General features: G+C 42.3%; 1 protein-coding gene across 1 annotated transcript; it reads left to right on the top strand.

The window, feature by feature from the left end:
- Positions 1-102: 102 nt before the first annotated feature.
- CLBA1 (clathrin binding box of aftiphilin containing 1) lies at positions 103-27243 on the top strand. The gene is made up of 6 exons (XM_039352512.1): positions 103-195; positions 12130-12806; positions 14475-14623; positions 16571-16700; positions 24262-24372; positions 25259-27243. Exons 2-6 carry the CDS (start codon positions 12333-12335, stop codon positions 25424-25426), a joined length of 1032 nt encoding a protein of 343 aa, XP_039208446.1. The 5' UTR covers positions 103-195; positions 12130-12332; the 3' UTR covers positions 25427-27243.
- The last annotated feature ends 544 nt before the right edge of the window (positions 27244-27787 follow it).

Below are 27787 nucleotides of genomic sequence, written 5' to 3'. Positions count from 1 at the left end.
CCCCGAGTCATCTTGTTTTTCTCTGGGTGTCCAAGGAACGCTCAGTACGCGTTCTAGCCCCGCCTCCTCTGGCTAATGAGCCAATCGCTTCTTCCCCTGCACAAACCGGCACCTGCTGTTCGCCCCGCTCCGCCTTCGTTCTAGTCGCCGCCGGGCCGCCGCCGGTTGGGGAGGCAGGTACGCGGGCTGGAGCAGGTCAGGCCCTTAGGGGTTGTGGCTGTTTTGCGCCGTTTTTCGTGTCGCTGTTTCCCTCGGCTTTGGTATTCTGGGACCCGTTCGCCTCTTAAGCTCGAGAGTCCGAGCACTTTTCTAGGAGGAAACGGCTGTTGGGATGACCAGGGAGACGGAGGTGGAGAAAGGAGGCTTGTCAGGAGGAAGGGATTTTTTGCATCGGTAAGTGCGAGACACTTAGCGAAGCGACTTTCTTACCCAACCCTCGTAGATTGATGTGCTTTGTTATTTCCGTATTTTATCCTCAAAGCAATTTTGGTTGTGGATGAATAGCTGTAGATTGGGGGCTGTATTAGCATTTCGATCCTGACTTTAGGTTCAGGCCTTCTACTCTGAATTCTTGTATTCAGCATTTATACAATATAATCATATGCTCCCTTGATGATACCACAGTGAAGCAGTGCCATTTTCTTTTAAACTCCCTGAACATTAGCACAGTATTTGAGAGAAAACCAATTTTACTTTGATTATAAGCATGATTTCCTTATAAATTTGACCTTCCTTTACTGGAATTTGTCCTTATTGGCTTGTGGCGTGAACAATATTTTAAACATAATGTGTTCCGGTATAGATTGTGCTGTATATTAAACTGGGTTTATGATAAGGCACATGTACATAACTTCTGCTTCAAAAAATAGTATCTCATTGGGAGATGAATCTACGGGCAGCTTGCAGATAGAAGTGATAGCAAATTCTGAGTATTTAATTCCTATTTCTGAAGACAACTGAATTCTACAGTAAACAATAACACCAGAAAAGAAAATTGTTTTTAATGGACATATAATGTGGGTGAACTTTGAGAGGAGATGCTTTGGTCCTTTTATAGCTGCTGTATTTTTAGCTTTTCAGTTCTATACCCTCAAGAATTAAAATGCACTCATTAACAGGGTGCTTTTTGTATTTCTTTTAAAAATCGATGGTTGCTTTTCTACTTCGCAAGTCTTAAAAGAACTACTAAACCTAGCCTACATTAAATGATCAAATATTGACTTCATTAAAATTTCTTCAATGCATATTCATAATATGATGAAATTAACACTTTCCAGTTAATTCAACATTTGTTTGTTTTCATTGTTTGTCTCCTAGACATAGTTTAAAACATAATGACAGTGTGTGAAGCCAGTCAGGAGAGTGTAGAACAGTGTTTCTCAATCTCTTGTTATTTTAAGATGTGTAGGCCTCCAGAATTACCCAAATAGCATGGTGTGACTTAAACTTCTAAAGAAAAAGCTCTATCCACTTAGACATGTGGCCCTTCAGATGTTATTGGATTGCAATTCTTGTAATTGTTCACCATTGTCAAGATGGCTAGAGCAGATGGAATTTCAGTTCACATCTGGAAGTGGCACTCTGCAGTGGTTTCCTGATCCTGCCTAACCACTTTATTCAATGCTTTTCCTCCTTCAGCTTCCCTCAACTTTGCTAGGCAAGATGTTCTTTTTACCCATTCCAGTAGAGAAGATGGAAGCTTCCATTATATTGTTTTCTGACTTTTTAAACTAAGATGAATTATTATTAAGAAAGCATTCATCCATGTGATTGGTAGCACACATTGGTATGATCACACTGTTTTTATTTTAGTACAGATTTTTGCATATCTACCCACCATGCCCTACTTTAAATCACAGTCGTTAACACCTCCAATGTAAAGTATAAAGTGGGTGCTACTTTATAAAAGAATGTGTTGCTTCCTGGGTAACAAGCAGCAGGACTGATATCTAAGCTGGAAGGAAACTTTCACATTTCTTGGAGGCAACATCAGTGTTTAAGATTTTTTGACTGAATTTTCAAATTCATACACAAATATTTTATGAATAATTGGATGAGGTTTTTGTTAATGCAAATGAACCATTAGCTCATTAGACATTCCAAGATTTTATATAGAATCTTCCATAAGTTTATTTTCTTAAAATAAAGGTATGCTATGTTTTTTTCTTGATATCTGCTGTTTGGTGGGGTAAATGAGTAATTCTCCAAGGCAAAGAAATATTATCCAACATTGTCTTAGAGCTTGTTATTAACAGTGATAGCAGTACCTTTCTTTTTTTCCACTGAAAACTCTTCTATCATTGCAAGTTGCCAAACTGTTATTTAACATTGTTGATAATCCTTGGATTCATTTATACTTTATAGTGTTCTATGTATCTATAGGAGAATGATACCATCATTTAAACCAGCGGTTCTCAACCTGTGAGTTGCGACCCTTTTGGGGGTCGAATTACCCTTTCACAGGGGTCGCCTAAGACCATCAGAAAACACATATGTCCGATGGTCTTAGGAACCAAGACACCGCTCCGCATCCGTCTCCGCACGGCCTCCTCTGCCATTTGCAGAGAGAGAGAGAGAGAGAGAGAGAGAGAGAGAGAGAGAGAGAGAGAGAGATGCACTTTCGCTTCCCTTCTCTCTCTCTCTCTCTCTCAGGTGGACTTACCTCCTGATTGGCCCTGCGCCCGGGTGCCCCACCCCTTGGGAGAAGCGCGGCCAGGGCCTCGTGGCCTTGGAGCCGCCCGGGGAAGCCCCGGGATCCCTGCTGGGAGAGGCCTCCTGGAGGCTCCGCTGAATGGGCCACCCCTCCCGCAAGCCACGGCCCAAGGGAGACCAGCCCCTGCGATCCCCAGCCAGCCTGACCATTGGACCCTCTGGCCAGGAAGGCGTGCCGGAGTCCAGGCTGCCGGGAAGGAAGAAGGAGATTCAGCAAAGGTAGGAGAGGAGAGCCACCTCCTGGGGCCCAACGCTGGTGGCGGCTTCCTTGCCATCCTCTTCCTCCTCCCCTTCTTCCTCCTCCTGCCCCCAAGGCAGTTCTGGCTGGCGCTGGGGCAAGAGGGGTGCCTGGGGGGAGCAGCCGGGCTGGCGGAGGGGCTGGCGGGCCGTGCGGCACCAGCCCCCACCGCGGCTCCATTGGATGGGTGGAGGGCGAGGCTGGGCAGTGCGAGGGTGGCAGTAGCGGTTTTCTCGCCCTTCTCCTCTCCTTCCTTCTGCTGTCCCCAAGGTGGCTCGGGCAGGCACTCACTGGGAGAAAGAGGGGTGCCGGGGGGGAGCAGCCGGGCTGGCGGAGGGGCTGGCAGGCCGCATGGCACCAGCCCCCACTGCGGCTCCATCAATGGACGGAGGACGAGGCTGGCAGCGTGGGGGCGGCAGGGACCCCGATGATGCAGCAGCGGCCGCCACTGCAGCCGCTGCCTTCCGTCCTGCTCCCCCTCCCCACCCGTTCAGCTGAGGATGCAGTGGAGGCCAGGCTGGGGGTGGCGGGAACCCCTGACGATGCTGCCGTAAGAGAGAGAGAGAGAGGAAAGAGAGAAACAGGAAAAGAGAGGAAAGAGAAAGAGAGGGTAAAGAGAAAGAGAAAGAGAAAGGGAGGAAACAGAAAGAGAGAGAGAGAAAGAAAGAGAAGAAAGAGAAAGAGGAAAGAGAAAAAGAGAGAGAAAGAGAAACGGGGAGAGGAAAGAAAAAGAGGAAAGAGGAAAAGAGGAAAGTGGGAGAGAGAGAAGAGAGAGAGGAAAGAGAAAGAGAGGAAACAGGAAAAGAGAGGAGAAAGAGAAAGAGGGAGGAAGGAGAGAGAGAAGAGAGAGAGGAAAGAGAAAGAGAGAAAGAGGGAGGAAAGAAAGAGAAAGAGGGAGAGGAATGTCACTTCTCCAACCAGGCAGGGCGGAGCCGGCGGAGTGACCTTCCTGCCCCCCCTCCCCGGCCAGCTGGGTGGGGGTTTGGAGGTCACCACAACATGAGGAACTGTATTAAAGGGTCGTGGCATTAGGAAGGTTGAGAACCACTGATTTAAACACCTAGTAATTTGGTTGAAAAATTTCAAGGGATAGCCACTTAAATACGTTGAGCATATAAGTGCTTCACTATCCCAGAACCAAATATAAGGTCATCTGTAAGGCAACGACTGAGTCTGCACAATGCACTAACCCTTTAATTGAGGGTTGTTGAATGAAATAAAGTGATCTGATTTATATATAATGCTGTACTAAGAATACAGTGGCTGGGTCATATTAAATCAGAACCAGACAAATCAGATATGGCTTAATGCAATGAAATATCTTTGCCTGTGTAATTAATAACATTTTTTCATGTACTGCAAAGGAAAAGAGCCTGCGGTCTTTCAGATATGAAAAAAATATGATTTCTTGCAGATCCAGCCACTGAAGAATGTTGGAAATACTTAATAGAATGTGATTAATGTGTGCAACAGACAGCCAGAGTACTGTTTCACATTAGATTATTGTTAGAATAATTGGCAGGTCTGTGAATTGACTAGATTAAGTCTTTTTTCCAGCTCAGAAAAGGTACTCACCCTTAAGTAGTTGAGATTTTTAGTGTATTTTCTTTTGGAGAGTGTTTGGAAACACTCCTCTTCTTTTTATTCAATTTTATTTCTGTAAATCAGATGTCTAGATTTGAATAGCTATCATGCTTAGATTAATGAGTAAATTCCATCATGTAAAAATACAAATAAGAAACATAGCAATGCTAGCTTTCAAGATCATATAGACCAGGGGTAGGCAACCTTGGCTCTTTTATGACTCATGGACTTCAACTCCCAGAATTCCTGAGCCAGCTATGAGTATTAAAAGAGCCAAGGTTGCCTACCCCTGGTATAGACTAAAAAGTATGTTGCTAATCTCTTTAATTTTCTAGATCATATCTTTTATTATATATTCGCCCAGTTATCTTCTAAATACAAGTTTCAGAACTGAGTGCAACTGACCTGTTCCTAAAGAATCTGAACGCCAACATATTATCTGATTTTCCCATGAGAAGTGAAATGTCTTCAAAGAAAAACAAAGTCCAGTTGCCTCGTGAAAAAGCATATTTGGGATGATTTTCCCATTGTACTAAATTGTAATTTACCTAACCATGGTTTATTGAATAAACAAACATTAAACTGCCAGCAAAACGACCAAGCAAAATATGTGAACTATTGCTCTCCAGATCTAATTAAGTCAAAGGTATGTGGGTACACACCCTCATACATACTTTATTTGGGCATATTCTTTTTTTTAAAAAAAATATTAATTTTATTCAAATACAAATAATACAAACAATACATATAAGTCTAAATAAAAAAACAATATAAAAATACAAATACTACAGTGCACCCACCCCCCTGGAGACCATTTTTATTACCTATATTTTTTCTCATATAACAACTAACAATATTACAATATATTTCAACTGTGCCTTTATTAGTTCTTTAAGCAATACTCTTCCTTATAGAAGTTATGTGATGAAATATAGTTTTTAGCAGAAAATTATCCTAAGTGGCAAGGACTGCAATGTTGTTTATTGAAATCAAGTCCTGTTCAGCAGACTTAATTCTATGTAAATAGGAAAAAAAAATGCAGTCTTCCTATGGTGGAACTACTTTAACCACCAAAAATAAGAAATTTGGTGCTGCTCTCCTCTGCAGATCTCTTTGCACCCTCAATATTTACTGTGGGTTTCTTTCTTTAGTACAGTGTTCGGCAACTTCTGCAAATTGAAGTCCTAGAGTTGCCAAAGTTGAGAAACAGCTTTAGTCTGTTTTAATGATACACAGAAGGTTTCGGGAAGAGGGCGTGGTATTTCTCTTCTACTTCCAGAAAGAAAGATAGTTGTTATATCAGTAGAAGGATTTACTGGATTTTATAATAGGAATACTCTGCACAGAATGTTTGAAACTGAGATTTAGAAATGAAGCCTTCCCAGGATGAATACGGTAATCTTTAACTGATTTAGTGTGGAATAATACGGTAATCTTTAACTGATTTAGTGTGGAATAAAAGTACTGAGGTTTAAATTGCAGTGAAAATAAGGTGATTTCTTACAATACATGTATATACATAATTACATAATATGTAATATATATGTATAATTCAATTCCTTTCTATCATTTCCTCTGTGTGTGCATGTGTGCGTGTGCATGTGCCTTTTAGTCACTATTGACTCTTGGTGACTTCCTGGATTAGTCTGTTTTGGCAAGGTTTTTGGGAAGTAGTTTGCCATTGCCTGCTTCTTTCTCCAGCATGATTGGATGGAGAATCCACAAGTGGGTTGTCTTAATCTGCCTACTCAATCAGACTAAAAGTTTAAAGGTTTGCACGCCTCTGCTGTGCAAGAGCACCCCAGTTTACGACTTAGTCTCTTGTTCAGCAGATGCTTAATTGCTCTTTCCTGAACAAAAGCAGATTGTAGATTCCCTTGTGGATTTTCCTTCCTTGTGGTTAACCAGCAACAATTGAATTTATTTTCCACTGACTATTCAGAATATATTTTTTTCTGACAAATTTAAAGAGCTTTGAAATTTGGACATTGCCAGCGGACTGGGCAGCCCCTACCTTCCGAGGGGCCTCCCTGCAGATGGCAGCCTGCTGAGGGCCAGGAACGGCTTGTTTATCAAGCCGCTCCATTGTTACCAACTCAGCTGATCAGCGCTCGGACGAAGGCAGCATAGAAGGCATCATGCCTTCTCCTACCGGATCAGCAGCTCCTTGCTTCAACGGAGGTCTCTGGAAGTGGCTGTCTCATCTCACAGGCCTAATCGTGGATGTGCACCTCGGATCCTGCCTCAGATGCTGTGAGTTTTGGGCTGGTCGGATTCATCCAACCATCAGCTATTGGGTGCGCCGCCGGCCTCGGCGCTTTGGCCAGAGTCCCAGTTAATTTGCCGGGCTGTTCTTTGCTTGCTGGTTAGTCAATTTACAGCTGACTGCCGCCTCGCTGGACCTCAGAGTTTGGTGAGATCTCTGGTTGCCTCAAATACCTTCCCTGAGGCAATTTTCTGGGCGCGAAGATCATGCAGCTGCCATTTTGGGCACGACAAACCAGCTGGATTACTGTCTGGCCTCTTTGTTACAGGAAATTCTCTGCCGGCAGAATTTGGGCGCCAAATCTTAGCGGACACCATTTTGGAGCAGATAATTCAGTCTGCATTTTTACAACGTTGATTACTATTCCTGGGGAGGGCAGTCTTGCTGCAGTAAAACTGCCTTTGCCTATTTAATTACCCCCATTCCTCGCCCAATATTCGGATTACACAGGATCCTACTGGGGGGAGGTGACCTGATCAGCGGTCACTTATATCATTGGGGGAAGACCAGTCATAACCTGTAGCCTCAGTGACCTCAGGCCCAACTACCTCTTCCACCATTATCTCCTTCAGATAAGATGTCAGATAATTCTGCCCCCCCCCCGTCTGCACATAGCCTCCCTGACTCCCCCGCCAAGAAGAAACATAAATCCTCCACATTGGAGGCGGCGGGGAGGCTTAAGGCAAAGGCCAAAGCTCGATCCACCAGGAAGACATCCAAAGCAGCAGAAAAGGAGGCTAGCAGGCGGCAACAGGCCTTAGAAAAGGAATTTTCCAGGGTAGGGAAACTGACCTCAGGTGAGGCAGACCATAATACCCCTGCCCCACCTGTCATGTCTCTATTTGAGCCCCAGTCAGTCCCCTGTAATATAGCCCCGCGGGCCTGGTCCCCTCAAAGGGAGACGGCACAGGCAGACCCAATTATCTCTAGCCTAGATCCAGGACAAAAGAGGGTTGCCACTCAAGGCACGTCACCGTCTGGGGCACAGGCTACCTTTTCACCAACTACAGCAGGGTTTTGCTCTCTGAGCAACAGACTGTGGCCTGATCAGTTTCAGGCAATGATGGCTCAGGCCTTTGCTCAGTTCACGGCCTCATCAGTCTGCCAGTGGCCCCAACAAGTTCCTGCAGCCCCTTCACGGCCATTCCATCAACCAGAGGGTTTCTCCAGAAGGCTTCTTTGGAGTCAGATTCTGAGGACTTCGACCCTTCAGGACTACTCATGTCAGACGATGAGGACGTTTCTCCACCGGACCCGGCACCTCTAACCGGCTTATTTAATCAAGCTCTTTTTAGCTCATTGCTTCTCAAAGCATGCACTAGAGCTAACATCGCCCCGGAACAGGAGGCCCAGCCGGCTCCTTCTACATCCAAGGACCCGAATCCATTGTATGCTGAGCCGATGGTAGCACAAAAGCATATTCCCTGCCCCTCCTTCTTCCGTAATATGGTGCAGAAGCGGTGGGCAAACCTGGGATCTCTTCCTTTTCTGGGGCCTCAGAGAAAGACCTCTTTAACGTGGCTCCTTCCTTCGCATCCTTACTAGAGGTCCCTCTAATAGATGAACCACTTAACTCTCTGTTTTCAAATTCCACTATTCCAGGGGACATAGCCAAAGTGCTCAAGGCAGAGGACAAGAAATTTGAATCTGCATTGCGCAAATCCCATCAGGCCTCGGCATGGTCGGTCAAGGCGTCTACATCCCTGGCCTTCTTCGCTTGGGCCTCCATCTTGTGGCTCCACGAACTCCAGGATCTGATTCCCCCTGACCAGGTTCGTGCTCATCAGAACCTGGGTAAGTTAGTGGCCACATCACAGTACATGGCTGATGCTTCCCTCCATGCTGCGAGGTATTCTTCATGTGCCGTAACAGCAGACATTTCAGCCCGTAGACTTCTATGGCTCAAGAACTGGCGGGCGGACCTGAAGGCTAAGTGGCACCTTGCTACTAAGCCTTATGATGGGGGACACCTATTCGGTGAAGCCTTCAACCCCTACCTAATAGAGGGCAAGGACAAACGCAAAATTATGATCCATATAAGTAAGAGAGGGGATAAGCGATCAAGTGGTGATGCTTCACACAATTATTTTCGCAGGCAGTCCTTTCGTACCACTTCACACTGGGACTGGCCTTAAACCCCTCGTACCTTTCAGAGATCTGATCGTCAGCAGGACCGCTCTGCACTCAGAGTCAAAACACAGTTCCAGGCCAAGCGGCCCTTTCGAGGCTCAGGAGCACGTCCTTTCTGAAGGACTAAGTGACTCCAAAGATGCTTCCCCAATAGGGGGCGTTGTCTCTCTACGCCAGCATATGGGAGACCACCACCACAGACTCCTGGGTGTTAAACACCATCACTCATGGGCTAACACTGGAATTTTGGTCCAGCCCTCCAGACCGTTTCTGGTCTTGCCCCACCCCCAAGAACAAGAGCAAAGTGGCCCTCATGTCAGAGGCCATTTCCCATTTGTCACAGATACGGGCCATAGAACCGGTGTCAGAAGATCAGAAAAGGCGGGGGTTTTACTCCACCCTATTTGTTGTTCCAAAGTCTTCCAGGGGCTGGAGGCAATTTTGGATTTAAAGGGTTTAAATCACTACCTAACTTACAGGAAGTTCAAAATGCAGTCGCTTCAATTGATCCTAGCCAGCATCAGAAAAGGGGACTTCCTGACATGGATAGACTTAACAGAGGCATATTTACACATTCTTATCTTCCCTGGGCATTGCAGGTTCCTCAGATTTTGTTATGCCCACCAGCACTACCAATACAGAGCCTTCCCATTCGGTCTCTCCTCGGCTCCCCGAGTCTTCACAAAGATATTGGCAGCATTGGCCGCCAACCTGAGACAAATTCCAATACAGGTTCAGTGTTATCTGGACGACATTCTGATCCAATCTCCATCCATCCAGCTAGCTCAATTGGGTCTCACTCGCACCATCACGACCCTTCGGGAGCACGGGTTCTCTGTCAATTTCCAGAAAAGCCAAACAGTGCCTTCAACTCAGCTCTTTCATTTGGGGGCAATAATAGACACAAATGATTGTATGCTCTATCTTTCGCAGGACCGATGGGACAGTATATGAGCCCTAGTTCATCGCGTCCAGAGGGAGCAGGTGGTCACCTTAGCATTGCTGTCACAACTCCTGGGGAAGATGATGTCCTGTATAGCAATTGTACCATGGGCATGTCTTCATGCCAGGGAACTACAGTGGGTTTTGCTCCTGTTCCAGAGACTACGCATCAGCGCTTCCACCTGGAAGGTTCGAGTTCCGCGTCAGGCATTAAACTCCCTCTGATGGTGGGCCTCCCCAGCAATGTCAAGGGGCACACAGTTCAAAGAACCAGTCAGGATTACTCTGACACGGACGCCAGCCTCTTTGGCTGGGGAGCACACCTCCAATCTCAGTTGGCCCAGTGGCGGTGGTCCCAAAAAGACTTGGCAAACAATACAAACTGGCTAGAGCCCAGGGCCATACATTTAGCCTTGCGCCACTTCATCAGCAGGATGGCGGGGCAACATGTCCTGGTGCTTACCGACAACATCGCTGCCAAGGCTCATGTGAACAGACGGGGGAACCAGATCCAGGCCCCTCATGAGGAGCCCAATCGTTGGGGACTTGGGCGGAGAACAATCTTGTTTCCATCAGGGCGGAACACATCTCCGGAGTAGCGAACCAGCAGGCAGATTCATTGAGCAGGTCAACACTGGACCACTCCGAGTGGCGCCTGGACCCCAAAGTGTTCAGGGAGATCGTGAACAGGTTTGGACTTCCAACCTTAGACCTCTTTGCTTCTCCAGTCAATTCCCAACTCCCAAGATTTTTTTCCAGGTTCCCATCTCCGAGAGCGGAAGGGATGGACGCCCTCCACAGTCCCTGGCCCAGGGAACTTCTGTATGCATTTCCCCCCCCCCACACCGCTGCTCATGGCAACGATCCGCAAGATCCTACAAGAATGAGCGGAAGTCATTCTACTTGCCTCACATTGGCCGAGACGTCCGTGGTTCGCCGACCTGGTGGAGCTTTCTGTCTCTCCCCCGTGGAGGATTCCTTCAGGTCGTATCACCCTCACCCAGGGAGCCCTTCAGCATCCAGATCCTCAGTGACTCCAGCTAACCGCTTGGCACTTGAGAGATGGGCCTTGACCCGTAACTCATATTCGTCGAGGCCTATTATGATTACATTTTAATCTGACTTACAATTTAAAATCTGATTTTATTGAACACTGTTCTGTTTGAGGCAGGTTCTGTATAGCATATCTTTGGGACATTTTTCAAATGGATAAATTATTACTGTGCACAAAGAATGTCAAAATGTCTTAAATTGCCTTGTATAAACACCTGAGATATTTTTAAAAGTGATTTAGGGACTGTTAGGCAAGAGGTCAAGCATGCATTTGAAACAAATTTGGTTCTTTCAATATGCACTGTAGCTTGTTTTATGTGTGATATTTCTTATCAGACTAAGTTATTTTGCAATAAAGTGCAATAGTGTACAAAGGATTATTTAAATTATTCAGCAGGTAAAGTCTTTCTTTTTTGACTTTCTAAAAAATCTATATGACAAATATATTAATTGCAAAAGATACCTCAATATTTTTAGTGTTACCTACAAATATAATCTATTAAATTATTATAAAAGCATTTCATTGTTAATTTTAGCATATTTTTCCTGTGCAAGGAAAAACACTGGGTATTTAAACTTATGTCTAAAAATAAGAGTAGGCATGTTTGATAGCACATTTATTTGCTTCAAGCCTTGCAAAAACATCTAGACAAAACATATCTTGGGCATATATAGTCTTAGACTTATGGCCATTTATATAATGATTGTTTTGAGGTTAGAACCGTGCTGGAAAGGGTGACTTACAATTGGTCCTCACATTTATGACCATTGCAGCCTCTCCACAGTTACGTGATCAGAATCTGGGCACTTGGCATCTGTCACATATTTATGATGTTATTTATGATGGTTGCAGCATTTCTTGATCATCTTATTGCCATTTATGACCTTCTCAGAGGACTTCAAACATGCAAATATGATTCACTTAACAATCATGGCAAAAAAAATGGTAAAATTAGACACGACTCACTTAATGATTTTGTCATTTAATGGAAATTCTGGTCCCAATTGTGGTAAGTTGAGGACTACATGCGAAGCAAGTTGCATAGGCCTGGGCTGCTGTAGATTAAGGATTTTTTTTTTTTTAGTTTTTAAGCACATTGGAATTTATTTGACAAAGCATGAACCTTTCTCTTGCCTGACAGCTTATCTTTTGTGAACCTTGCCTTATTATCAGGGGTCTTTATTTATAACCTTTCTTTTGCAGACTGAAATCTGGATTTGATGCAAGACTGAAAACAGGCATTGTTGATGGCTTAGGAGATATCAAAGACATGCTGGTTTGCTTCACAACATTATTGCAAACTATTAGAGATACAATGAAGTGTTTCATTGTACCTTCCTAATGTTAACGGATTTATTGTATCCCAATAACATTTTTGTTGACTCCTCCTTGTTACAATAGCTAAAATGCAAGGGCAGGATTTACTGCAAATAAATAGTGTAGAAGGAGAAAACCAGTCATGTTTGAAAGCTCTCTCTACAGAGAAGTATGCCATGTCACCAAGTGAGTACAGCTGTAGAACTGGAAGCCATCATTTAAACCAAAATAGAAATCTGGATGCATCCCTAGAAATGGAACTGGTTCAGAAAAAAATTCACAGCAAAAGTGATGATGGAACAATTGATGAAGGATCACTGGAGATTCTTCAGGATATCAACACAATGGAATCCAGCAATACTTGGGGTGATTTTGAAGGTTTCAGTGAGGTCAAGCTGGTGAACTTGAGTAACATTCCAGAACCTTTGGAGAAGATAAATGAAAAGGTGTCACATACAAATGGTATGGATATCAATGACACTCATTCCACTACCTCATTCAGGCAAGTTCTTTCCAAAGCAGTTGGATACGAAAAAGAAACAATTGCTAAAGCTGCAATGAAGGTAAATATTGATAAGGCCAATCAATTTTCTGCTCAGGCTCCCTTTCTTTTTTCTCATTTTAACACTGTATAATACTGCTCTTTATTTTTTATAATACAGACATTAGGTATTTGTCATTGCACTAAGACAACATTAATTCATGATGCAATTAAGTGTATCTGTTTATTTTACTTTTCTGCATAGCTAGTATAGCACAACCGACCTAAATGTGATAATCATTGCTCTTCATTAATCTGGAAAATATACATAAGCTCATATGAATACAGGTAGTCCTTGAATTAGGACTGTAATGTAGCATGCTCATTATGGTTGCTAGACATAAGGGTTGTTAATACCTTGCTTAATGACCTTTACCCCTGTTCTCCCCAAGGCTGTTGTTATGTAGACCATAGGGTCCTCAGGGCTGGGAAGGCTAGTTCTAGCCAGCTCACCTGCTCTGGGTCTCACAAGACCTCCCCCATCCCTTGGAGGTACCCTGTACTCCACTTCCCACCCCTTGGGATCTCTGCAGGCCTTGGGCTTGCTTTCCACCCAGCCACTCGGGACTTTTAGGACTAGCCTTTTCCTCAACCACCTCCAAGGTTCAGCAGCATCCAACTTAGCTTTCTTATTTTGCAGCTTTTGAGAGAGGTACCCAGCTGATCTGATGTGAAGCTCAGCTTTCCTACAGAGGCAGCCTTGTGCTATTTTGCAAGCAGATGCTCTTCTCACAATCCCCTGGAAGCCTCTGTTTTTAAGGGAAAATGGAGCTTCCTTTAAAATGGAGCCTCTACAGGATTGCAAGGCTACCATTAGGTTATCCCTTGCTGTAGGATCCCTGGTGTGGACTTAGTTAACTTCTCAGCTACATTGAGTCAAAGTCTTTATGATTCTTTCCTCCATGACTCTAAGACCTTTTCCAGAGAACTCGGTTTTCCTCAGTGTATATGCAAAATTAGGCTATTTAGCTCCATTGTACATTATACATACTGAATTTGGCATTTGAAGTACGCTTGCCTTTTTCTAAAATCCAAGATGTCCTTGAGTATAATAAGGGGAAATGAGAAGTCTTTTCTTATTAAAACTATAGTAGAATAAAACATAGAAATATAAAAATTACATAGTTTGGTGGCAAATGAAGGAAAAGTGGAGAAGGTGAAAAGGAAAAATGGTACCAAAATCCTAGCACTGAAACCATTACTTGTACAGAATTGATACCTTAGCAAAATACCAAAAATGTAAGTATGTCAAGTTGAACCTGATTTATAAGCAATTTTGTTGTGGTTCTATGAGAAAAATAAATGCTTACATATAAGAATTTTTGCTAAAAAATACAGCACCGGGTATAGAGGGCTATTTTGTAAAGAAGGGGTCATTAGATGAGAATGTGACTAACTTTCTATAGCATCCTACATTTTGCTGAAGAATGAGGAACTTAATGCTGGATTGTTGGTCCTGTAGTACATTAGATTTTCAGGATTTTTTTCCCCCTCTCCTGAATAACTATTGGGAATCCACATGACTTTTAAATCTTTGAAATGAGTCTAAAGTTCATTGTTGCAGATTTGCAGAAAAAAGTTTCCTATGGAGAAGAAGGAATAACTTCTAGGTTTTAAAGTTAATTAAACTTTGTTTTTCTTCTCTATAAATCAACATATTACTGCATTCTTGCAATATATACTTCTTTAGGTTGCCATCAGTTCTGAAGATAGTGTTAAACAGAGTTTTCCTGAAATCCCAGTACCACAGTGCTTAGATAAAATAAGTACATTGAAGCAAGTGCTTCACCCGGAAAGAGAAGATGCAGACATTCCTGAATGTACAGAGAAACAAGCTTGGTAAGATTTGTTTTGTCACTGATAATGCATGCATTTATAGAAGAAGATCAGTCCTCTGCCAGTAAATGTAGTATTCAGAGAAGAATTTAAAATTAGGATATTTTAAATTCATTTAAAAACTGGAAGATGGTGTTTGTTTATTTACTGTTATTTTAACCCAATTTTCAGACATTTCTTTCTGCTTGCATAATGAAGTAAGGGTCTGTTCTCTTGTCTTAAAAACTAAATAGAAAAGTCACACAAGAGTTATCTGAATATGTTAGTAGTTTAGCCAATCTTTCTTCACTTGCATTCTTGCTGGAGAACAATGGGTAGCCTTTATTTATTTGTATCCTGTCTTTATTATCTTTTACAAATAACTCAAGGTAGCACACAATAGCCAACAACTTTCCTCCTCCTATTTTCCCTACAACAACAAACCTGTATGGTGGATTGGGCTGAGAGAATGACTGCCTCAAAGTCACCCAGCTCCTTAGCTGATACACAAGCTTGAAGCGTGCTGCCCTCCAACTTTTTAGTTTTCAAGTGACGCTCAATAGGAGTAGAGCAGGAGTGTTCAAACTTGATCCTTTTATGACTTGTGGATTTCAACTCCCAGAATTCCTCAGCCAGCATGCCTGGCTGAGGAATTCTGGGAGTTGAAGTCCACAAGTCATAAAAGGGCCAGGTTTGAAGACCCCTAGAGTAAAGCATTATATCTTACAACAAGAGATGAGAAATGCTCCCTACAAATACTCCTTTTCTGGCCGATGAGTGAATGATCAATACTGTCTTGATAAAATGACAGTATTTTTATTAGATCGACTCAGAAGTCATAAAACAAATAGGTTTCAAAACTCCAGCTCTCTTTAGCAAGCAACATATAGGGAGGGAAGATGGGGGGAGGTTGCCAATACTCAAATGAGTCTCTATTTGGTATTATGATTTCAGATTGTGCCTAAAAATGCTTCCTAGGATTACTGAGATGAAAACACATAAAAAGTAGCTGATATTTTGGTTTTAAAACTCTAACATTCAGCTGCAGACAAATATACAAGGTTTGAAATCCTTAGTAGTAGTCGCTCAATACCAAATCTGGGCTATTTCAAAAGTTCTTGGGTGCGTCTAGCAGTGTGCGGGCAAGCATTATCGTGAACCAACACCACACCGGAAGTGGTGCCACAGAAAATCCTGCCAAATGTGAAGATGCCAAGGAAGTACTGCTGGTGAAGTTCATGGAGCGTTATTCAACCATCAATTCAGAAGTCGACTGTGAAATGTTGCAAAAACTCAGACAAGCCATCTATAACAAGCCTCGGGGCATGCTGACTTCTGGTGTGGTGTTGGTTCACAATAATGCTTGCCTGCACACCGCTAGACATACCCAAGAAATTTTGAAGCAGTTCCATTGGGATGTTTTTGATCACCCCTCCCCCATAGCCCAGAGTTGGCACCAAGCAACAACTTCTAAGGAATTTCAAACCTTGTAAGACGTTATGACAAGTGCCCCAATTTGAATGGCGATTATGTCAAAAAGTAATGTAATGTTATAGTTTTCTAATGTGTATAATAAAAGTTCTGTATCTGCGAGTGTCTGTCGTTGATAACCAAACGGAGGTTTATTTCCACATTGCTGTCATATGTTACTTTGTCTTAGTTTTCCCAAGATTACCAAGAATTACAGAATCTTATATCCCTTTATAAAACTGGGATTCGTTGAAAGGGGCTTTATGTCTGGTTATTTTTTAAGTATGAAATGTTAAATGTTAAATTTGCTGTCAGAAATTGATGTTCTTTTGATTTAGTTAATCATGATCCGCGTCTTCTGTTTAGCAAGAGTTCATATACCTAATATGTAACCAAGCATGGGCAATATGTTTGCTACCTTTCTAGAGCTGATCTGACATGCAAGCAAGAAATATGGTGGGCGTTTACTTTGCATTAATCTGAATTTTATTTCTTTTAAAGGCTTGACTCAGCAAATTTATGGAAAACTCTAACTCAGTGCAATAGCCCTTCTGATTTAAGATGCCATCAAAATGAATTTCATTGTCAAGAAAATCTTTTAGCTGTGCTTGGAATCAATGCTAATCAAAAGGTAGTATTCAGCAATACTTTCTAAAACATTAATATATTTGCTATTGTTCAACTGAATTTTCATATTTCACTTGTTAGAAAATATCTTGTATGTATGTTTCCCTAGAATAGATTTACAGAACTAAAATACGAAAGTTTATATCAAGTTTTGTTGTTTTTTTTTCTTTTTTTACAAAATGAATACTGGAATTTGTTGATGGTTCAGTAAGAGCTTGAAAAATTATGGATGGGAATAAGAACTTTATGTTTCTGTCAAAAAAATTTGAACTGTGTGATGGCACAGCTAAGCCCATCAGGTGAAAGATCAGAGGTCTCAGGCTCTGCTTGTAGACACTCTGAATCTACATACACTGCTCCTTCTCCTAAAATTATGTATAAAAAACTACTGCATAATTCTGACTCTAATGAAATGAAAATGATATGATCTGATACCCCAAACAACACAGAGGGTTAGTAAATTTATAAAAAGTACTTTTTTAAAATACTCTTCTAAAAGCTAAGGAACTGTATTCTTTTTTAAACTGATTTTTCCCTTGTTCATGTGTCAGGTTCCAACTAATGAAACACTTCAAAGAACTCCCAGGCATTGTTTTCCTAAAAAGTCTTTTATTTATGTTACAATATGTCAGTACGACTGAAGGGATGCTAAGAACTAAATTCTCTTCCCCTGAGCAATTAATTTATCAGCATGTTCCCTCCCTAAATTTGCTGTTATATATCATGTTCTCCTATCAGGTGGAAGGGCAAAGGTTCTCTTCCGTTCTCTTCCAGTGCAGTCTTATCTTTCTCCTCCCCCCACCATCATCTGAATTAACTCTAAAAATACCAGACAGTTTTGCATATTTTGTCAAAGCAAGAGTATACAGTATTTGCAGCGTTGACATCCGGCCCCTCTTACAAGAAAGACAGATCCTGTAATGTAAACAAAAATATATGTCAATGACTAGTTTTCGGTTTGTTGGGATGTTTCACATGAAACCTTTTGACCAATCTGTCAGCTTTCACTTCACTGGATTTCACCCAGGTGGCTTCAGACAACGGGTATCCGTTCCATTGTACTAGGTACTGCAATTTCCCTTTAAAGATTCTAGAGTCAAGAATACGTTTCACTTCATAGTGGGTCTGTCCCGCAACTACGAGGGGCCCAGGTGCCTTCTTCGGAGGAGGTCTTAAAGTGGAGCCCCGATAAGGTTTCAACAAGGTGTAAATACTTAGTTGACAAATAAACGTTTTCCCCAACTTGGAATGTTCTTTGGGGAGCCCTCTTCCTATCAGCCTGCTTTTTATAGGTTTCAAAAGTCTTTTTTAAAGCAGTTTTTGTTTTTCTCCAAACTTCTTCCCACCCCCTCACCCACTGGTCAAGTGTCTGAGAAGCGGAGGGCAACTGAGGATATTCAGGTATTGGGTTGAACTCTTTTCCTGTGGCCACTCTGAAAGGCATGTAGCCGGTGCTGCTGTGCACAGAATTATTGTACGCCACCTCCGCAAAAGGGAGGAGATCAGTCCAGTTTGTCTGTTGGTAAGAAACGTAGCATCTAAGATATTGCTCCACCATTTTGTTAGCGGCTTCTGCGGCCCCATTGGTGGCCAGATGAAAAGCAGATGATAAACCTTGAGATGATCCAATTAATGTAAGGAAACTTCTCCAAAACTTCGCTGTGAACTGCACCCCCCTGTCCGAAATTATTCGCTTAGGGGCGCCATGCAGCCAGTAGATATGTTTCAGGAACAATTTGGTCAGTCGTTGGGCAGATGGGAGTCCTTTGCAGGCGATGAAATGAGCCTGCTTCGAGAACAGATATATTATGGTCCAGATGACAGTATTTCCACTCGTCTCCCTCTTTTATTCTCACCCGGTAGTATGCCTCTCTCAGGTCTAATTTAGTGAAGACACTCCCCTTAGCTAGATGGGTTAATAAGTCCTTTAGGAGGGGGAGAAGGTATTTGTTTTCCACACTCACAGTGTTGAGACCCTTATAGTCTACGCAGAGATGAAGAGACCCATCTTTTTTCTCTTTGAACAACACAGGGGCTCCCACAGTGGATTTGGCCTGTTCAATGAACCCCCTCGCTAGGTTTTTGTTCACATATGGCTGCAGCTCCTCCATTTCGAGGGGGGACATAGCATACATTCTCGGTCGTGGGAGTTTGGCTCCTGGCACCAATCGATGGAGCAGTCATTGGGTCTGTGAGGTAGGGCATCACATTTTTTTTCACTAAAATCCTCCGCCAGGTCCCGGTATTCATTGGGGATGACTGGTTCGCCTGGCGGTGGTGAGGCGGCCATGTGCGCTCACTCACTGGGTGGCCTAAGGTGCCCTGCAACCTGTTGAATCAATGGGGGGATTAGCCCCTATAGGTAGTCTCATGGTTCTCATTCCTTTCTCCCACCAGATAAACGGCTTCCATTTGTCTAACCAAGCTAGTCCTAGGATCACTGCCTCAGTCATTTTTGGAGCCACCAGGAAGCGAATAAACTCCCAGTGTGCACCTACTTCTAGGCATCAGGGCTTGGTTAATCGTGTGACAAGAGTCCCTCCCATCAGGGAGCCATCGGCTTGCTCAAACCTCACCGGTTTGGAAAGCTGTTTTGCCCGTATGCCCATTTTCATGGCAAATGGCAGATTAATAATGCAGCGGGTGCATCCAGAATCAATTAGCACGTTTAAATCCATTTGTGCCCCAGACTTAGGGATTATAAGTTTGGCGGCCAGTGAAAAAGGCGGGATTTGTCGACTCACCATCAGGTCGTTCTCTCCTTCATCGTTGCTGTCAAAGGAGGGTAGAGCAGGGGCGGGTCCACCCGGAATCTTGGCGATCTGCGTGGGGGGGGGTATAATCTGGACAACAGGTTCCTGCATGAGCCGGTTGGATTTTTCTCTTGTTAGCCGCTGAGCAGGTTTCTTTCTCATTGCTGGTTCCGGTCTGCTCTGCAGTCGGGGGTAGGGGACTGGACAGGTTGCTGCTCGATGTCCCTCTTGTCCACACCGAAAACACTTAATTGATGGGCCTGTAGGTGGCCTGGGTCTCTCAGCCATTGCAGTAGTTGAAGGCTTTCGTGGGGGTGATTGCTGTCCGGGTAGCTCTGGTTGCTGCTCAGGTTCGTGTGGGAGAGGCTTCTTATAGCGGGCGAGCCGAATGTCTAGCTTCACTGCTGCCTTGTACCATTCGTGCAGCTGATCAGGTATGGCTCCATAGATGCATGCCTGAGAGAGGTGATCATCTTCTCTCAGTGAAGTGTTGGATCAGGGCTTGCTCAGGCCACCCCTCTATTCGTCCTGCTGTCTTGTGGAACTCTCGCACGTACTCCAGGGCAGGCCTGCCGGCTTGTTTTATTTTGTGGATCTGTTCTGCTGCTTTGAGGCCAATGGATGGGTCCTCGAGTCTTTCTCTCAGTCCTAGGAGAAAAGGGTGGGGATCTTCCAGTTCGGGGGCTTGCTCACTATATAAATTATTCAGCCATTCAGATGCTTCTCCCTCTAGGTTGGACGCAATAACATCGACCATGGCACCTGGGTCCGGATAGAGATAGGCCCAGCAATTCAAGTGAGAATGCACTTGGTTGAGAAAAAAAATCAGTTTCTCTGGGTCCCCATTGAAGGTTGCTTTGAAAGGTGGTGTTAATATAGGCTGTTGCGGCCCCCACTGGGGCTGTTGGCCCCATCCTGCCTGTTGATCCACCGGCTACTGAGCTCTCTGCTGCTGGCCAGCGGGGGCTGGTGGTGCCCCCTGCTGCTGTAGATCTCTCATTGGTTGCTGGATGAGTGGGGGTTGTTGCTGAACCTCCCTCATCTTTGGGCCCATCAGCTGTTGCTCTCTTGGCTTCTGCACCACCCCAAGCTGTTGCAAGGCCTCTATTAGCTGTGGTATGCTCAGTTGCTGCTGATCATCTATCTGTGGGGGGGTGCCAATCTGCCCATTGCTGCAGAGGCCTCAGTCTGGGATTCCCTCTGTCTTCAGGACTGCAGTCCCTGGTTGGGGAACCCAGGGTCTGATCTACGAGGGAGGGGCTGTAGGCTTCTCTCTGCAGTAATTGATTTCTGCTTTTCACATCTGGGGTTTGAAATCTTTCCAGTGACTCACCCAAAGTTTGAGTAGCAGGCCATTTGTTAGCCCCGTACCAATCTGCTTTTGAAGTCTTTGCTCCCAGCTGGGAGATCTGCCAGAATTCATCTTCCCACAGCATGCTGTCTGTTGCTTCCCACTCTGGGATATCAGTAGCTGCTGGGTTTTCAAGCAAACTCCCTTTTCTCATGATAGATTTTCTTCCCCTGAATCTTTACCAGCTCCTCTCAAGGTTAGAGGCAGTGGACGAAGTTCAGGACCCCAGGTCATTTGGAAACAATTGAGTTCTTAGCATGATGTCAGGTTCCGACTAATGAAACACTTCAAAGAACTCCCAGGCATTTGTTTTCCTAAAAAGTCTTTTATTTATGTTACAACATGTCGGACAAAGGGATGCTAAGAACTAAATTCTCTTCCCCTGAGCAATTAATTTATCAGCATGTTCCCTCCCTAAATTTGTTATCATACATCACGTTCTCCTATCAGGTGGAAGGGCAAAGGTTCTCTTCCGTTCCCTTCCCGTGCAGTCCTATCTTTCTGCTCCCCCCACCATCATCTGAATTAACTCTAAAAATACCAGACAGTTGTGCATATTTTGTCAAAGCAAGAGTATACAGTATTTGCAGTGTTGACATCATGTTTGCATAGCAGCCTTTCTATCTTCCTCATTTAATCTTTTCTACACCTGGGATGTAGAGAAAAGTTAGTTTTTATACTTAGCTAAGAGAAACCAAATGTACAGGCATAGATTAGATGAAACCTGACTTAATAGCAGTAACTGTGAGAGCGATCTTGGAGTCCTAGTTGACAGTCATTTATATATGAGCCAGCAGTATGTGGCAGCAGCCAAAAAAGCCAATGAAATCCTAGCTGATGTTAACAGGGATAGAATCAAGATTGTGTGAAGTATTAGTAGTGGTTTTTAAAGCCTTAGTAAGATCACACTTACAATACTATATCCAGTTTTGGTCTCCATATTATAACAAAGATGTAGAGACTCTGTAAAGAATGCAGAAAAGAGCAACAAAGATGATTGGGGGCTGGAGGTTAAAATATATGAAAAATAGTCACAAGAATTGGGTATGACTAGTGAAAAGAAGGACTAGGGGTGACATGATGGCAGTTTTCCAATATTGGAGGGGCTGCCACAAAGAAGAGGGGGTCATCCTATTTTCGAAAGCACCAGAAGGAAAGACAAGAACCAATGGATGGAAACTAATCAAGGAGAGAAACAACCTAGAACTAAGGAGAAATTTCCTGACAATGAGAACAATCAGCCAGTGGAACAGTTTGCCTTCAGATGTTTTGGGTATTCTATTACTGGAGATTTTTAAGAAGAGATTGGACAACCATATGTCTGAAATGGTATAGCAAGGTATTGGATGAGAAAACCTCTAAGGTCCCTTCCAACTCTGTTATTTGTTCAAAAAATGTTTAAATCTGGTAATAAGGATTGGTCCATGTAACACCACTGTTTTCAGAAATCTACTGGGGGGCTTTCAATTAAAGCGTTGGTAGTTATCTCTGTATTTATATCTCCTGTCTCAGGCCACAGGATCACAAACACTACTGTGTTTTGCAAACTTTACTAGCATAGCAAATTCTCAAACAAATAAGTAGGAAAGGAGATGAGCATGCAGACACACGGATAAGAAATCGTGTCCCCCAAAGTCCATCAAGCTTGTCACAGCAAGAGACAGTAGAGACAATAGTGATTCTATGTGAAGTACAAGGGTCAAATGTCATAGCAGATTTGTCAGCCAGTCTGGGACAGAATCATAGTCACAAGATTTCAAGATGAAAAGCAAGGCACATAGGGACTAGGTTAACAAACAGTCAACTGAGGATTTGAGCTTGCTGCACTTCTTAAAGAGAAGCAACTCTGATGTTGCTTATTTGGAGGAGCGAGGGCCCTTTCTTACGAGAAGCTGCATAGATTGCCTTTGCTCTGCTCTCCCAGGCAGCCAGATCTTGCTCTGAGAAGGCATAGCAGCTCAGATTCCTCATTTCTCAAGACTGGCAGCTGGATACTAGGTGGTGCAGTCCTCTGTCTGCAATTGCCCAAGAGACAGTTCATCTGGTAATTCTGGCTGCTTGTTGTCAGTTTCCTCATCAGAGTCTGAGCTAGTCATGACACTATAAAGTTTTACATGGCTTAGGAGCTGGGTGTCTTTGGGATCACCTGTGCCCAATGGGATCTGCCTATTCAGTACAATCAGAGGGCTCTCTTTCAGTGTGCAGTCCTAGAGAGTAGTCTTGTCAGAGCCCCCAAAACATTTCTTATTGCCATGTTTCTCTTCCTTCCTGGCTGAAAAATTCTAGGAATTGGAAGTCCACAAGTCATAAAAGGGCCAAATTTGAAGACCACAGTTTTAGAGCAACTCCAGTTCTTTTGGAATTTAGGAAGGGCATTAAAATCTGGTTGTTCTAAGAAGCTACTAGGGAATGACGTGGATATCATCTGCTTGCAGTGTATTTAAAATAGTGTGGTTAGCAGGTTAAAATAACAGGAATATTCAGTCATCATGAATGCTACTGTACCATGGCAAACATTCTCTGATATAGTTTCTCGTGGTACAGTAGCATTCATGATGAGTAAATATTCTTGTTTTAACCTGATAGGGATGGAGTGTATATATGCTACAAATTTTATTACAGTATTAGATTTTTTTTACAGTATTAGATTTTTATCTCATTTTTGTTTTTGGTTAACTCAAGGCAGTGTACAGTATATACATAATATTCATGCCTCTCCTTTTCTCCCTTAACATCAATTTTGTTACATGGTTGGGGTAAAAAACTGACGCAGAGTCATTCAGTCGGTTTTCATGCCTAAAGGAAGAGAAGATGCCATCTTCTGGTTTCTAATCCAGCACTTAGCCACTACCAAACTGGGTCTCCATTGAAGTGGCTTATATACTCACTATGAAATAAACCAACCAATAAATAACAGAAACGCACATATAAGTAAGGCTTGTTTGGGTATTTTATATGAACATAGCAGTTGTGTTTTGTGCATGTAAAATTATATATGAATTCAGCTCTTATGTTATAATGTAACATTCCCTTGAGGAATGCAGTTGGAGAAAAACTGAAATTTATGTATTTCTATTTTCCTAACAAATATAAGGCAAAGCAAAGCAAAACAAAACCTCTCTACAAAGATCACTTGGGAAATAATTATATCTATAAAAATGATTGGATATCAGGCTCCAAGTTCCAGAGGAGATTTTACTTTCAATTGCCACTGGTGCAGTTGTGTCTCTGGTTTCCCCCTTTTGTCATCTACTGAAATTTTCTGTACTTCCCAATGTTGCAGCTGTGCATATATTTCCTGCCTGTGCTTTACAACTTTGTGAAATTCACAATGGCAATACTTCAGCTTGAAGATTCTAGTTTATAGGGCCCAATATAGGATCAATCTAATATCAAGATGATTCACACAATGCATTATATGATAAAGTCACAGTCCTTTACATGATATTCTTGTTTATTAGGCTGTTCCAGAATTTAAGGTCAGTAGTTTGGAAAAAACTAACAGAGAAAATGAAGAGTCTGGTGTCGACAAATTCAGCCTTAGCACTTGTAAAGCACTAATTCAAACTAAGGTAAGAATAGGAATGAAGTGATCTTATTAAGTCTTGTTTCTTCATATGTTTCTTTTGTTTTCCAAACCTTATTGGCATATAAGTATGGATTAACACTAGGCAATCAGTCAAGTAACACTGTAATCAGGGAACTACCAAAGAGAAAACCACACACAACAACATTGGCAGGGCAAGTTATTGTATATAAATAGGGAGCAAACCCCATTCACTCGCACTGATAATGCTTGGTAATGAAACATCTGCAAACAAACCAAGCTGAGAGAACACCAAGGACTCCACACATAGTGGCAGCCTTAAACACAGAAAACATTTTTATGCCTGGGGTTTCTTTTATTAGTGCTAGAGAGACTTGATTTTCACAGCCAAAAATTATATTGATTCTGGTAGCTGAAGCACATATCACTCACTTCTTGCAGGGAGCAATAGGAAGCATTTCACTGGTTATCTTTATAGTCTTAAGAGCCCCTGCACGCTTGTGCACGCTTGTATAGGTTAAGCTCTATGGACCTTGCAAATTTCTCTTACGTGAGTAAATGAGAGAAGCCTCTATATTTAAAGTCCACAGAACTGACACCTGGCCCTGCATGGCCAGGAAGCAGCATCTAGAGGCATTTGCTCTTATACACACCTGTTCTATTGCATTCGGCAATTAGTATGTTTCAGATAATCAAAATCCCAGTTTTAAGGACCCTTCAGTTGTTCAGTGGGATTTGGTGTGAATAGAGATAGAATATGTTCGTGTAGTATTCACAGAAAAAAACTTGGGGTGGGATATCTCTTAGGATGCATTTGTCATCAAACTATTATTAGCAGCAGATCTATGTCAAATATATGCTGGCGTGTAATAGATCAATAGTACACAGTTACTTTCTTTTGTTTTGCACAGCTATCTGTAACTCCTGAGCCAAGACAGAATCATCTGTTTACTTATAACTTGTTCCTGAAGAAGACTCCATCCAGTGCAAATATGCAATATATAACAGTTTCACAAAAAAAGAGGTTTTTTACTGCACAAAGTTTAAGAATGAAAATATTTAGCAGTAATGTTTGCTAATGGAAATGTTTGCCGTTGTATCACTTTTGTAAACAAATTTTAAAAAGAAATGTCTTTGGGGGGGAAATGTGCTTCATCCATGTATTTTATTGTATAGATATGAGTATGGTTTGGTCAGGATGTCACTAATGGATAAATCACTAAAAGAACAAACCAGAAGTATGCTTTCAGAGATGGCAAATGTGCTGTGGTCACTCTTGCTCTTTTGCTGACATTTTAAAAACCCTTTTAATTGCGCCCTATTTTAAAAACATGTGTTGTGCTATTTGTGTGCCCAATCACTGTTCCTCTAAACTGTTTTAGACAGATATGATACCTAGAATACATAGTGTATGTTCCTGCCTCTGTTACATTTGATTTTTTTTTATCAGCTGCAATTCCACTGGTAAGTCTTACCAACTATCCTGGCAGGGAAATGTACTAATTTGTATAACAACCCATTGTCTACTCTCAATAAGTTTGCATTTGATTTGACTTTTTTCAAGAATTTTTATCCTTAAATCTTGATCTCTCCTCTTGCTGTAGAAAGGCACACTGTGGCTCCTGAACCTGTTTATGTGACCTGAAGATCCTTCCATCATAATTTTTGTGTTGTAATGAGATTGACTAGCTGTACTGTGCACCCTAAAATAAGCATAATACATTTAAGCCTGTACAAGAGAGGTCCTTCTCGTGATATACTTGCAAAGAAAAAAATCTGGAAATGTTTGGTTTGTGTTGCTCAACTGTCCTGCTGTATAGCATTGAAAGCAAATGCTTATTTTGTTATTCTTGTTTTAACATAGTTGAGTAACAGGCAAACTCAATGGCTGATATCCATTTATGAGCACGTGTGCACATTGAAATGAATTGCTTCTGTTAGCACTGCAGAAATAAGAGAGCATTCACTTTTTGCTATGTTTTTTTCCAAGCAATCCTGGATAACTGCTGTCATCATTTCTATATAACTATATTTCATATTTTTCATATTGGAAGCCTGGCTTTTAAAACTAGCACTTAGTAAAAAACAGTAGTTTAGGTTCTTTTTATTAAACTTCAGGGAACCATTTCATATTAGTCTGCTGATTTTGGTACAGAGAGTCTGGCATACTGATAACATTTCTTGAAGTAGGTGAATAAGTCCCTTGTATTCAAATTAGTTTGTACTTATACATCTTGCTACTACAGCTAGTACTTCAGCATCTCCCTTACTTTGATATCCAGGTCATTTTAAAACTGAGAAATGGTTACAAAAATAGTTTGTTCAGTATGGTGATTAATATATGGGAAGTCATGTCCTTAGTTTCTATTATCATGAACAATCAGGTACTATAACCTCCCCTTGTTTTAGAGTAATTTCTTTCCTTTGTTTTAAAATGTTTGCAATTTATATTCCAGAGTTTCTGATAAATTTTATAAAGCCTTTTAGTCCATACCTATTGGCTTATTACTAGCAAAGACTTATGTAGCTTCTGACTTGCCAGGACAAATGCTATCTGGATGCAGCCTAATCTATCCTCTACTATGTTTACAGTTTGCATAGGTTCTTCTCAGCTAATGGAGTAAAACCTATTGAGCACTATTTTGTGTACTACCATTCATTTTTAGAATAATAGTTCAGTTAAACTTGCAGTTTGCCTTTGTGTAATTCAAGGGTGAGAAACTGTGTTGCATTAGGCATTCCTGACTACAACTTTTGAGGGTCCCTTACCATCAAAGGGTTCTTCAACCCTGGTTTAGTAGCTGTTTAGTGACAGGTGCGTCAGAGTTATGCAGACACGTTCCTACCACTGTCTGAAGGCTTGTAACATTAATAAATCTAAAGTTGATAAAACTAACAAATCTTTATTGACTTCTCTGTGTGTAACACTGAAACAGTCACAATCTGAGCCATTCTTATCAGTTGTCTCTGATGCAAGTGCAGAAATCCTGTTGATTACATGTGCAGGTGAGTTGGCACTTAACTTCAAAGGGCCCTGGATGGAATCAATTATTTGAACCCTGAGTTCAGGCCAGGTCCAGACTGGTGTATAGTAAGATGGCATTTGTTGTGTTTGAAGAGGATCTCTGCGGGCTTGGGACAGGTGATGCAACTGACCTGGCTCTCCTGGATCTCTCAGCTATTTTCGATACCATCAATTGTAGTACAGTAAATTTCTAAACCAGATTAATTAAATTTATATGCTGCCCGTCCTGCCATCTAAAGTTTTGGGTGTTGAGTGGAAAATGCTGTTTTGCAGTGGTTTCCCTCCTTTCTTCATGATCAGTTCGTCAGTGGTAGTGATGGGGAGAGGTCATGCCCTGTGCCCTGCAGTGAGGGGTGCTCAGGGCTCTGGTCTCACATTTCTCCACTTTAATATTTAAACTGCTGGATGAGGTGGT

This window comes from Crotalus tigris, unplaced genomic scaffold, assembly GCF_016545835.1.
Source record: "Crotalus tigris isolate CLP2741 ecotype Arizona unplaced genomic scaffold, ASM1654583v1 scf7180000018436.2726382, whole genome shotgun sequence".
In the NCBI taxonomy this organism is placed as follows: domain Eukaryota; kingdom Metazoa; phylum Chordata; class Lepidosauria; order Squamata; family Viperidae; genus Crotalus; species Crotalus tigris.
The sequence above is the reverse complement of the archived record's forward strand: the minus strand, read 5'-3'. Positions and strand labels throughout refer to the sequence as shown.